This window comes from Streptopelia decaocto (genome assembly GCF_964273445.1).
Source record: "Streptopelia decaocto genome assembly, chromosome: 1".
NCBI lineage: Eukaryota > Metazoa > Chordata > Aves > Columbiformes > Columbidae > Streptopelia > Streptopelia decaocto.
Genome location: NC_138663.1, coordinates 149,738,070 through 149,752,502, shown reverse-complemented (window position 1 = coordinate 149,752,502; position 14,433 = coordinate 149,738,070). Strand labels below are relative to the sequence as shown.

The 14,433-nt window shown below is 35.7% G+C and overlaps 1 protein-coding gene across 4 annotated transcripts in view; it reads left to right on the top strand.

The window, feature by feature from the left end:
- The window catches only part of ATP11A (ATPase phospholipid transporting 11A), a 129,374-nt gene that overhangs the window by 53,751 nt on the left and 61,190 nt on the right, over nt 1-14,433 (top strand). For all 4 annotated transcript variants that reach the window (XM_082049862.1, XM_082049863.1, XM_082049865.1 and 1 more), the window contains exon 2: nt 8,537-8,659. In XM_082049862.1, coding sequence (XP_081905988.1) covers nt 8,537-8,659 — 123 coding nt within the window. The remainder of the gene's footprint in view (nt 1-8,536; nt 8,660-14,433) is intronic.

Here is a 14,433-nt window from a genome sequence, read left to right as displayed (position 1 = left end):
GAGAGTCCTTGTACTAAGTGTAAAGAAGTGTACGAAAGCCCATATCTTTTGATTCTCTTTGCTTCTCTCTACTTTTTTCATTTAGATGTAGTCATAGCACAGTTTTGGCCTGAATGTCTGGCAAGACTGCTGCCTTGTTGCAGGTAGGGTAGGTATAGTAGGAAAATAGAGATTTTTTGTTCAGTGTTTGCTTAAAGAAGAGCGATACTAATGGGAGGGAGCAGAAGATAGGCTCATTATTTGCTAAAATTCTTGTAGAAGGTGATGTCACTCTCTTGCCCAGTTCTGATCATGTCTGTGTGAAGGTTGATGATAATTTACTGCTTTAAATTTAAAGCATATTTTTAGAATATGTTGCCTTTAGAAACTCTTCTAAGAACACTAAGGACTGACTTTTAGTTGCATCTGATCTTGTCAGTCTTGCCAATACGTATTGTCCCCATATGCATTGACTTGTGCCTTCAAAAAGATTGACAGCAGGTTTTTTTTCTTGGTTTTTCTCAACCATTTAGTATCTTCATATATCTCCTGTTTCTTTAGAATCTGTTATATGTAATAGTAATATTCCTAAAAGGTTTTCAATTAGTTTTCTGATCTGAAAATGTTGATCTGTCCTTGGAATGTTTCTTGATGAGTTATTACAAATAAAATTATTTTCTGGCAAGTAAGAGAGTACAAAACCCTACATTCTGAAGTGTCTGTACAGCTCTCTCTTTAAAAGTATCTTTACAGATACTCTAAGTTTGACTGGCACTGTATGCAAATTTTAATGGCATTTAGTTGCCTTGCAAGAAGTAAAATAAACAGCAGGTAATAAGTCAGTAGCAAAAAACGTAAAGCGAGAAAAGCACATTAAAGTGATGTATAACATAACTACATTTATTTAAGAATGTATTCCAATAGCAAATGGCAAATTTCAACAATGCAAAAACTGCAGTTGCTTTTGCACCAATGTAATAAAATTGCTTGGTTTGCAGCTTTTGTTAGCACCTAAAGAAGCTGTGAATCTTCTCCACAAACCTTAATTTCAGCTGTTGGTCTGGAGCTACTTGGATATAAGCTTGATTTATAATTAATTTAAGTGCTAAGGCTGCCAAATATCATGTGTCTTATGTGACACTTTCCCTTCTGGCTTCTCTTGTTGCTTCTATTTGCAGTGTAGTTTGTTTCTTATTTGCCTTTCTAATTGCAAGTGAGACACTCTCGAAAGGATTTCCATGTAGCAGCCGTTCTTGATGGGGGCTGGGGAGGCATTTGAGGAGGCTCGCCTGTCTCCCTGTCCCACCGGCAGAAGGACTAAAGTGTGTCAGAACCAGGGTGGTGGGAGGAAGGGAAAGAAATGAAGTGAAAACATTTTTCCAGCTGTTCAGTAATTCACATATTTCACAGATCTACCTTCTTACCTTCACTCCAGTGATTCTTTGAAACTGGTTGATGATTGCGTGTGTGAAAGAAATAGCAGACTTTTATCTGTATGACTTTAATAGCTACTTATCATCCAAATAAACAGGGAAATGAAACAGAATCACAGAATGGTTGAGGTTGAAAGGGACCTCTGGAGATCATCTACTCCAACCCACCTGCTAAAGCAGGTTCACCTGGAGTAGATCACACAGGAACGTGTCCAGGAGTGTTTTGAATGTCTCCAGAGAAGGAGACTCCACAGCCTCTCTGGGCAGCCTGTTCCAGTGCTCTGTTACCCTCAAAGAAACAATATTCTTTCTCTTGAAGAAAAAAACACAAGCATTACAAATGGGTCAATATGTCAGCAATATTTGGAGTTTAAATTGAACATATATGAAAGAACTCAATCTTGTTTACATAACTTGGGTTAGATTTTATGTCTTTGAAACAAAGCACTACTGTAACACATTTTAAGAGGAACACAAATCGCTGTCCTTGTCATCATGAAGTTGAATGATTGAACCACTGAAATATTGTGTATGTGGAATTCGGTTAAAGATGATGCTCTAAACTGGAAATGTGAAAGGAGAATTGGACTGCCTACAAAGTGCTATATTAGAATGTCCTCGTGCAAACTCATGTGACATGATTGGTATATAGCTGTATTAGGGTAGCCTCAGAAACCTTTTATTCTAAGTACAGTTCTCAAGGAGGCATGAGCTGGAAGGCTGAGATAAATTTATACTGAGGATACATACAGAAATATTAGGTATTTTACAGAAACTGGACGATTTGCTGTTGTATCATAACATTTGTTCTGTCCACTGTGAATTACAGAACTTTACATGATTCCATCATCATATTTCTGCATTTTCTCTTTCTAACTTAAAGCAATTTCACAAAACTTTATGCAGCCTATTGCTATGATGCCGTTTGCTCTTCTGCCCGCATGCGCGAGACCCTTGCAGGAGATGGAAAGAAGGATCAGAAAACCAGAATTCACCAAATGGTATAGGCGTGGCTTGGTCAGGAAATTTGCTTGTGGACCTAACACCATTTTCTGTAGTTAAGATATACCCAGCTTTATTTCTAATCGCATCCCTTACCTGAGATTCATAAATAAAATAACCTGTTTGAAGACAATGTTTATTATCTTCCCTTTCTTCTCCCTCACCATAGACTGAGGTCCAACATTGTGTGATTTGTAGGCAATTATATTGGAGCGTTTTATTTTCAAATCTTATTTCTGATTAAAATCACCGTGCAAAGATTTAAAATGCATTTGCTGAAACAAAATTCAGTAGTAAATATTCTGTAGCAACAGTATAAGACAACAAATCCCATGGCAGTGGCATCTCCCATAGGAAATGTGTTAAGGAGCTTCTGGAAGAGAGTTGTTGTGGGGTTTTTTTTGTGTTTGCCCCTGAAGTGCTACATTTTGGTGTTTGATTAAATTAGTGGTTTAATGGCATATGCCTGTATGGCTTATAGGTGCATGATGTAATTTACTTTCTGTTTGTGGTACCTAATGTTGAGGTAATTCTTTTTCAGATTATAAAACCTGATAGGGAACTTATCTGATAATTATATGTTTGAATTATTTTATCTGTGCCATTTTATATTCATATGAAGTGTATAAAACCAACCATAACAGCTTTTAAAGTTACATTTACTCTTCATTCTGAGCTTGGTTTGTTCATATGGAGGGCTGATATAATTCTGTGAACAAAACATAAATGTTCTATATCAGCCTTAGGGAGTTTGCCTAACATTTAAAAATTTTACAAAGATCCTTGAAGTGGATGAGACTTTCACTATTTATCTCCATAATATCTCAAAAGTTCATGATTTTTTTTGCAAAGTGAGCTATTTTGATTCTTAGTCTTTTTTACTGGCTAGCAATTACAGGAAATGTAGATTTTAATACATATATATATTTTTTTTGTTGTTGTTTAAATTTCTTTAGAGGGATTCTGCTTTTTATGATTTATAGATCAGATCTACCTTTAAAAGGACAGTGGATTTGGAAAGGTTAGGTTAAAACTTAAAATGGCACCTGTGCCATTTTTTCCTAGGGAGATGGCGGCACATTATCTGCAGAATGGTGTGGAGTCAAGTGTAAAAGAACAGGTACTTAATACATTTGACAAATGAAGAGAAAGATAAGATTATATGATCTCATGATTTGGTAAATAATGTATGATAAAGAAGACAGTTTGCTTAGGATATTAGAGAGGAAAATGAGTTCCTTTTTTTCAGTTCAGTGACTTACAGCTTCCTGAGATATTGAAGATTTTTCTCTCCACTGAATGAAAAATTAGAAACTGAGGGCATTTTTAAGTGCAGAGCTGTTGTAACGTATCCAATTAGATATGAGCAAAATATTCTACATGTGAAAGTTTTTTCTCACTGTGCACCATTAGTTCTTCATGCAGATTTTGAGTGATAATAGCTTCTCAGTGTCTGTTATCCTGAACCTCCAAAGTGACTGAGCAGCTGTGTGATCAGTGTGTGATTTTAGCAACAATGCTAACTGCTTTAATGAGATCAAATAGTAGTGTTTTATTGAAACACCAGGCTGTTGTCAAAGCCTGTCTCTATGAGTGTAAAATATTTCTGTGTGAAAGAACATGAATTACAGCCTGGGTGAACAAGGCTGTAGCTGTTGCTGAGAATTCATTGCTGTCTATGTGTGATTAGAGTGTACTGTCCATTTATGACTCTTCTTGAAAAAACACTTAGCAAAAAAGTAGGAGAGAATATTGTTCAACAAAATGTGCTTACAGGTTGGCCAGGGCAGATTTTAGCTGTGTTTTCATTTGTACCTAGTGCATACTAACATATTTTAGTAGTCTTTGTGTTTACACAATTTGGAGAGACAATGTAATTTTTAACTGAAGATCGTTACTACTAACTATGCCCAAATTATTAGTTCAGGTGATAAGTCAGGAAATGTCATTCAGTGTTTCCATTGATTTCCAAACCATAAGTCAAATCTCTGCTAAAAATACTTGGAGAGGCTTGGAATCTTTCAAGGTCAGTTACTTTTCCATGAGCTTCTGCTAGCGTCTTTCTGTCATTATTTTCCTGTCACCTGTTGAATACTAATCCCCTTACATTTTCAGATAACATATTTTTATTTAAATAAAATATAGTTAAAAATTAGCAGAGTAGCATGAAGGTGAATCTCAGGCTAGTTTCAGGTTTTTTTTCTTTTTAATCAGAAAAGTAAGCTGCATGAATATTCGAACTCATATGTGCATTAAGGTATAATCTTGTTAACTGACTATTTAGTGCTACGTAAAGATGACCTAGTCTTTTGCTGGTCTTTGCTTTCTGTATTGCTGACCCTGCGTGAAAGAGTGAAAGCTAAGTAATGCTTCTTCATTGATGTGCCAATGAAACTAGGTCTCAGTACATTGAGCTTTAAACTATAAATAGAAGCAGATAATGCTAAGGTTTATTTATGGTTTCTTGGACATATCCTTAATGGGCTTAAGTAATAGAACTTTAAAAAAAAAAAAAAAAGAAAAAAGGTGAATATAGTTCACTGTTCTGGCAGCAGCATCAGATTGCTTTTTTTTTTTCAGTTACCCTGATGTTATTCTGTAAATGATCTCTTGTGCAATACCTGAACATGAAAAGAGTTGTTGGGTCAATGTGTTTGACTTTGTAGGTTAACATTCCTAGACATTCAGTTGGTGTGTTTTGATTTCTCTAAGTGGCATGCATCCTGACTTACAGTGCTGTTTTCCAAAAAGCATCATTGCAGGGGAATTGAACTAGATGGCCTTTGAAGGTCCCTTCCAACCCAAACCCCTCTATGATTTTTCTACTTCATGCAAGTGAGTTTCCTTGTGCTCAGACTGAATAAGGCATGCTACTTTTTGCGTTGCACCTTTACCTCACTGAAAACCGTAACCTTACTCTTCCCTGCTAAATTTTTACACTTGGACTGTGAGTGTTTGGGGGTTTTGAAGTTGTTGGAATGGGTTAGTAAAGTGCATTTATTTTCTATTCTTCATTAACACATTGAAAAATAAAAAAAAATTCTGTGCTAGCCGATAGTTAAGTTAGATATGGTTTTGTACCTTTGTGGTGAATTTATCAGTTCATGATAAAATTTGATCCAATTAAGATAGCAGAAGAGATTGTCTTGATTTTTATATCCCATGTATAGAGCAAATTTTAAAGAGCCTTTCTTTAGGGAAACAAATTCCAGGTTGTGACACTGAGTTGGTTTACTTAGTGGTAGCAAAATACTCCAGGGCCATCAGACCTTTAAAAAGTGGTAGTAATACAGGAGAATGCTGTTTAAAGCTCAGTCTTCTGTACGTCCTAGCTTGACAGGTAATTTCACAGACTGAGTCATGATAAAGACCAGTTTATACTGTGAAATTTAAAAAAAAATGCTTTTTTGAACCAATAATAGAATTGTCAAGCTGCCTTAGATTGGTTCATAATAAAAATAAGAGATAAATTGTCAGACTGGGACTGTGTAGGGGGAAGGAAAAGCTGAGGTATTTCTTCTTGATGTTCAAAGATTCCTGTGTTGAATTCCCATTAGCCCTTTATGCAGTTGTCTCTGAACTAAGACACTTGACTGTTTCGAGAGTAATCTTCATGTTGCTTTTATGTCTGGAATGTCCTTCCCAACGAAAAAACAATATACATTGTATAGTTTAATCTACTACTCAGAAATATGTCACGCATTCTTGCAGTTCTAGTACTATTTTGGTGCAAGTGTCATTAAATTATTTGTGTGCATTGGACATTCATTCAGGTGCACTGACAAGGTAAAATAGATTTTGTTCCAGTAAAATGGTAAAAGATGCCACATTTTGTTCTTGGCACAGAAGGAAGGTGGAACATGGAAACACTTTCATTGCTTTACTTCCAAAATATTCTGGCTTGCTGATAGAATCCAACCTGGCAGTCAGAAGTGGGCTGAATGGTAGTTTGCTTTTTGAGTTGTGACAAGTCTAGTCAGTCATACAGGAGGAGTTGGCTGGCTGGAAAATCAGTGTAATTTTTAAACTAACCCACATCCTAATTGGATCTGACATGTGAGAAATGTATGTATATTCCACTAAGTCAGGAGTTTAGCATAAGCCTTTGGTGTGTATTTTGAATGGCTGTTACTTCTACTTCCTTTACAAATAGGTTGTCTTTGTATAATATTTGACTCTTTCAAGTTATTGAGTATTGAATAACATATTAAAATGGCTAAGAAAAATTTTGGGTTCACTTTTATTTTTAGTTCTTTGCCTAGTTTTGTAATTTAGGCCCTCAGTAGCTTATGAACATAATGTCTTCATTATTCTGTAATGTGCAAGAATTAGTGATGATTTAGGGTCCTTTGTAACTGGTTCTAGTATAAATGTCTGGGACAGCATAAATTGCTTTTCTTTGAACCTCTTCTTTCAGTTCACGTTTTACTTCATGACTATTCAGCTATTCTGTGGTTAACAGCGTGAGTTCAGTAGGCTTTTTTCTATATTTTTGATGTTCGCCCCCGCCCCCAAGAAAGTCATGCACATCATATAGATAATTATTCTATAAGCTTAACCGTTTCAGGTTTTCAGAGTATTGCAAGATTTTAAATGTGTATTTCAACAGTATTTTATGTTGGAAGTTTGTTTTTTACTTATGTGTTACACTTAAGGCAGTGTCATACTCACATAGAAATGAAACAATGGTGGAGATGTTAGGGTGAATATTTTTAAGTTTGAGAAATAAATTTTATTTTATACTTATTAGCCACATCTATATTTGTGAAGTAAATGGGCTGAGAACTACTGACAGCAAGACTAGCTAGAAAATAAGTTACTGTGTCTGTATGATTAAGCTCTTTTATTGTCACGAACTGCAGAAGAACATCCAGTTGCTTTGAGGAGTGATGTTTTGGCTGTGTTAACTACCAAACTGGTATTTGTTTGATGTTAGTTTGCTAAGTAGCAGCCTGACAGTTCCCCCTTAGAGACAAACAATCAAGCACCAGCACCCAAGAATGCCTGCAGGATGTATTTAATGTACTAAATAGATTTAGCTGTTGAAGATGCAGAAGAGAAGCTTCACTCTAATATACTTAATCGAAGTATGTTTAAATGCATCATTACAACACAAAGCAGAGGTTTTGAGTCTAAATTGATTACTTATTTGAATATTGAAATTACTCGAGACTTGACCTAATGATGATGTTACAGGAGCTGATGCCTGGGCTTCTCTACACAGGACTAAGTATTAGGAATGTATCTGTATTTGAGAAATATGGTAGAATGGGATTAGTAAAACTGTTGACTAAAGGATGAACATTTTGTAATCCAAGTCCCTAAAAAAAATCTAAATTAAAAAGAAAAGTTGTTAATTTTGTTTGTATATAAAATTTTTCTACAGTGATTACTTTTTGGTATTTTTGTTTTTTGTATTTTTTTTTCAGTGAATTGAAGGAAGTGCTGATTTTTGTCTAGCTGTAGGTGTGGTGGGGTTTCACGATGTGAATATATGAAGAATTTACTTTGGCTCACTACTTTTTTCTGCTTGCAGACACAGCATTCATTAAAGAGCAAGGGATCTGAGTTGACAAGTTGAGGTCTTTTCCTGGCAGTCAAAGAGTCCCTAAGCTTGTTCATGTCTGGGGAAATCATGATTACTAGTATTTCAGAGAACCCAGAGAACAGTTTCACACTGCTGCAAATAAAATACCAAGTTATGGCTGTATAGTCTTTAAAAAGAGGTGTACTTGTCATATATAAACACATTTGAATTACCACTGGTGAAATCAGTGGTAAAATGAGTAGTAACCACATAAACACTTATGAAATGTCTAATTTGACTGAGAAAATCTTAAGCCATTCTTCTTTTTTCAAAACTAAAAAGTCAGAATAGTCATTTTTGTGGATTCCCTTGTATTGCCTTAAGGGAAAGAGCAGTGCAATTAAGGCAGAGTTTTAACGATTTACTTATTTTATGTGTTTTAGTAGTCTTAAGATGATACAGAGAAGTGTGAGGGGTAACACACTGATGGCTATGTATGTGTTGATGATCAGACACATGATTAGTTAATTCAGTGTGTGACTCATCTCACTGCAGAAATACTGAGTGAACTGACATGACTGTTTTTCCCCCATAGTGTGCTGGAGAAGAGAATTGGGTGGACAGTCGGACTATTTATGTTGGGCATCGTGAACCACCGCCAGGCGCTGAAGCGTACATTCCACAGAGATTTCCAGATAATCGAATAGTCTCCTCAAAGGTAGTAGTATTTTCTTTCATTAATTTACATAAATCAGCACAAGTTATTCTTCGTGTGTTCATTTATTTCCTTCAAAATTTTCTTCCTATTTTTCCTATGTATTTCTCCTTTACTGTGACTGGCAAAGGTGAAAAAACGGTATTTCAAGTTTCTTCCATGAAAACTAATTACCAAATTGCGTCTAACATGAACAGGAATAGAATTACTTCACCACCGTTTACTATAATACATAGAAAAGCCTTAGAGTGATCTGGTGCTTTTCCACAAAGTAGCAAGAAAGCAATTTTCATTTGGTGGAACCCCGGAGTAAAGAAAAATCTTTCCAAGGAAGGGCCACATCCTTTGTAATCTAAAGCAATATCTCAGAGATACAGTATGATAAATATAAGTGCTCAAAAAATTAAGCTATCTCCACAATAACAGTGTCATTGCCTTCAAAAGGCCATATTGACAAAACCCCACAGAAATAATATTCTCTATTGTACACGTATATGTGAATAATTCTTAAGCTCTTGGTATTGTGATACATTTGCACCCTTTAAAAACCTTCTAGTTGTCTCTCACTTTAACTAGTAAATGTTTTCCGTAAGCTTCAGCAGCTTTCTGTGAGCAGCTGGGTTGTTGGTACTCTCCACCTGTTTAGACTGACTGGTTTGCTTTAGCCAAAGGTTCGTATTGCAATGGCATGGAAAGCTGAACATTTGCAGCTTATTGTATGTCTAGCATGTCAGGAAGTTCACGTTTTTAATGTGCTTAGATTTTAATCTTCATGAGCATGCACCTTCAACCAATTATGAAATAATGAATTCAGAAGAATAGCTTCTTTACTGGGAAAAGCTCTTTTTGAACAGTGGCTCAGATCCACAGACTCATTTTTAAGAACCTTAGTAGTGTTGTTATCTCAAGGAACTGAGTGCTTACTTTCGTGGATCTGAACACTTGCCATCCATTAATATAATGACAAAGCTGTAATAAAACCCACACTATTCTCCAACTGTGCTTAATTTCTTATGTGAAATTTTGTATTTTACTACCTTCCTTCACTACTATTTTTACTACCTTCTTTCTGTACTTCATTCCAAGACAGTATAATAACTAACAGCACAGCATCTAGGCATCTTTAATTAGATAGAATGTTCAAAAGGTAATGTAGTAAATAATGCAGATGAAATTAAGTCAAAAGAGTAGTGGGAAATCATGTGGTCTACACAGTAACTTGTATTGCTTTTGGATTATTTTATGTAAATCTTTGTAGTCCTGTGACACTCATATTTTTCCATCTTGTACATCTCATCTGGGACATATGTAAATGAAGCCATAGAAGTTACTTCTGATACTTTTTGGAAAAAAAAAAAAAAATCTTGCTCAGCTCAGCAAGGTCTTTGACATCTTTTTGTGATGATGAAAGTAGTGGAAGTTTCAAGTTACCATACTTTGCAGAGTGAGATTTTAAAGTATGACTTAAACCTGGACTGAGCTGAGGATCCCTGCTAGCAATTAGTAAATATGTATGATTTTAACTAGTTCAGGAAAAAGACTTTTCTACCCAAGTAAAAGCTACAGTAATGATATTCAGTTAAATGTTTCCAATGTTAAATTCTTCAGTTATGAACTGTACCTGCAAACAGTTTTACATAAACAAAAGATTATTAGTGGAAATAATTTTTATACATACAATGTTTCTCATATTTTCTTTCTATTGATGAAACTTCTTACACATAAAATAAAATTTAAGTAGTCTTTGTGAAAGTAAATACAGTCATGGTATTTCAGGAGGGAACAGAGTTCACATAAATGCTTTATAAAATGCTTTATAATACTGAGCAATTCTTTAGACTGCTGAAAGCTCAGTTTTCATGGCAGTTGTCTTCATAAGAAAACTTGCTGCACTGTCTTGCCTTTACTGTGCCTTTCAAGTAAACTCTTATTAAATACTCACCTCCATCCCAGACAGCCTGGGTATAGCACCATTGTGACTTACATTCATTCTGGTTCTGTAAGCTAGCTGGCTTTTAACCTTTCACTTTGTCACTTAATCCCTTATGAACACTCTAGAGGGACACCTACCATAGCTTAGGAAACACAGATGTAAGCTTCCTGAAAAAATGGTCAACTGTACAAAATTAAGATGGGAAATCCATAATTGTTAGAGTAAAATAAAGATGCTTGCATGCAAGTACACTGTACAATGTTACCTCAGCCATGAAGGATATTTCCTTTGTCTTTCATCAGTAAGACAGACAGTAACTTTCAGCTGTGCTTTATATAGATCTTTAATGCTTATATAAGAAAGTATGTATGTGATTGCTCTTCAAGGATGAGGAGCTCTGAACTTCCAAATACAGATTTTACCAATTTATGACAGACTGATTTTCTAAAAAGGGGAGTTTAAAACCATGAGGAAACTTCATCAATTAGACTCTGTATGCTGCTATGCTAACAAATGTCCTGTCATAAAGCCCTGAAAAAAGACAGCAGCTTGAAATAGCTAAGAAAGTTTACCTTTGGAAGGAAATAATATGAACCTTAAACTTTACTGTGCGGTTACAGCAGTTTCCCAGTGTCAGCAAGATAATAATTTGATTCAGGTACAGAGAGATATTTCTCCTATATTGCAGTGTCACTGTGGAATGTGGTTAATGCTCTGCCTACTTAATGACATATTCCTGATCGTGAGAAATGGTATCTAGCCAGACTTTGGCCAGACAAAAATGTTCTTTTGATTTGAAGTGTTAATTCAATTATGTTTTTAACAAGGCGTTACAAAAAGGCTGTTTTGAAACAATAATAAAAGGCAAAAATTTATGTCTTCTGGATTGTGAATGCAGTTTGCTTATGTTCTAGAGGTAGTGACCTTTGTAAGGTGGATCCTTAGGTTGATCTAACTTTTAGCTACTTAAGCTGCCTAGGGTGTTGGCCTTTAAAGTAGCTGTTGTGTGCCCTTGATTGAATTTATCATATGACAGTGATGCAGCATGGCAAAATATCAGCCGGTAGAAAATCTTGGTGTTTCAAATGAGAAGAAAGAAAAAGTAATTGAGTTGGCAGGTTGCTTGCTTTTTTTCTTTAAAACTTATTCACATTTTGAAATTATTTACTGATTAGTAGAACTGCTGTGTCAAAAGGAAAGTAAGTTAAACAGCAGTAGCAGTTAACAGAAGTTGGTGGGAAACAAATTTTTTCCTTCTTGTGAAACAGGGTAACAAAAGAATTTAATTTTTTGAAGACTGATAAATTACAAAATAACTTTTAAATATTAAACTTCTTTAAGGTCCAAGTTTCATATTTTTGTAGAGTATCCAAATCAGTATGAGAAACAGTACCTGTACATGTGTAGTCGTAGTTGGATGTGCCTGACCAGCTAAGAATTTCCATCTGGCACAAGATGTTGTCACCAGAAGTAGATGCCTGGGAGAGAATGCAAGAACAAGTCAGCATAGAGCGATACTTCCCCCAAATACTCTCTTAGTATTTACTGATCTGTGACTTAGTCATTTGTGAGGCAAAAGTGGTGATTTTTTATTTAATAAGTCTTTAATGTTTGTCTCCTCTGTGAATTTCTTTAATACTTTTTGCACCCATGTAAATTTTCAGAATACATAGTTAAGGGACATTTAAACTGTAGAAATGTTTGCCAAAAGAAATTATGAACCTTCATTTTGAAACTGCTACTTGTTAATTTCAGTTCATTTTCCAAGTCCTTGAATCTGAGAACAACTGTTATTCCCTGTTTTTCTTCTTGATTCTATTAGTGATCTTTTACCATATTCCTTTCCAGGCTGAATAACCTCAGTCTGTTTAATTATTGCTTGTGTGGAATCTGGTTCATACCTTTGCTCAGACTGGTCTGTACCTTTTCCCAGACCAGCTGCAGAATTTTTAAGATGGAGAAATGCATGGAGCATTCATTGTTATAGGCTAACTATGGACTTCTAAAGTGGCTTAATGATGGGTTTAGTTCTTTATTCATTTGCTAATAATTTCTAACATGCAAAACCCTTTTCCTGGCCTTGACCTTGATCTTTATAGAACTACTGTGCTTCAAAGATCTCATTCATTTGTAGACAAAGTAGGGATTTGCATCTCCTGTTCTTGCCGAATCAATGAACTGAAGACTAATTGGACGTGTACATTTGTCTTGAACAGAGGGGAAAGTTGTATAGAAAATAACATCTTTTTTGAGGGAACAATATGGAGTTCTGTAAGAACGTGTTTAATTACAGCTGCTTACTAGTTTTGACAGACAACCTAAAGAATGAATCACAAGAAAGAAATAAAAATTTCAGAGATGCCAGGATAAGAATGGCCTGCTGAATGCTAGATCAGAGACTTCCTGGTGTGTCAGAGACAGCCGACAAACTTAAAAACCCCAGGAACATTCTGCAGGAGGACTGATCATTTTTTCCATACCACCTGTAGAGGAAGCGGAGTTAGAGAGACTTCCAAAGTCTTTTATTCTTTTCGGTCTGTGGGTAATCAATACATAGTATTTTGCCTTGATGATTCTGTCTAGCTGCAAACTTTTACTGTCATAGTTTCATAAAGAGAAATTTTTAAAGCTACAAAACCCACTAAGATAACTGGAAGCAGTGGGGCGTAAGCTCCCAGGTAATACTGAAAAGTAGTGGGATATGACTCTTAAATGAAATGCAAGATTGAATCTACAGTGAATGCAGAACTGTTACTTGAAGAATTTGTTGTAAAGAGATTTCATTCAAATTAATTTATGATATGAAATTATGAAAAGCACAGCTCCATTTCCTGTTATTCCTATAAAGAAGCAATAAGGTGAACTTAGATGGGAAAACAGTACTATTATTAACTCCTGCTTTGAAGTACTGTACAGCTATATTCATGGACCAGAAATGCTCCCAATTTTGTTTCACGTATTATAACTGTCGTCTGTTGTCTGCCTGTTTCCTTGGGATTTCTAATCAAATACTGATCCAAACATTGATTTGTATGAGAATGGCCTGAAACTATAATGCTGCATGTTGAAAATCTTATAAATGGCAAGGGAAACCTTAGCTACCTTCAGTGCTAATCTGATTAATTGTGAGTCATCTCAATCGCAGTGACTAATAGTTAAATAAAGTTAAGTAATTCTGACACGTTTCAGTGGATGTTGTTGAAATGTTCTTTTCTTCCAGCAGAAATTCATGCCCTTGCACTAGACCTCTTGCCTGCAGCACTCAGTCTAGTGTCATTATAAAACCACAAACACTGGGGGGGCTCTGATTTCTCATTTTGTTTCTGCATTTAGAAGAAATGTTAATACTGAAGCCTAAGGAAATATTAAAATACCTCCACCAAGATGAGCCAGTTGGGACCTGGAGGATGCCTAGGCTGTCCCACACCACTCCAGTGTGATGCTTCGTAAGTGGAAGGATTTGTCTTTCCTCTCTAGGGCTGTGACACAGCTGTTTCAAGATGAAGAGTTCAAATATAGCCCTAAGCAATAACATTTGAAAGTCAAAAAAGCATCCAAAGCCCACAGTGGGAACCAGCATGGTCATGTGTTTGTGAAACTGATAAATATTTATGTGTAGCATGCCACGTGGGGGCAGAGAGGATGGGTAGATGCAAATACACATGGGACAGGTACAAATGCAGGGAATGCTCTTTGTGCCTTTTAGTGTGGACACAGTGATCTGCTCTAAAAGCAGCTGTAACATGGAGCTCTCAGCTTGTGCCAGGTGATCGCCTGACTTACAGCCATACTGGCTGAAGCAGAAGATCAGATCTGATTCTCCAAATGTTAAATAGTAATTTTT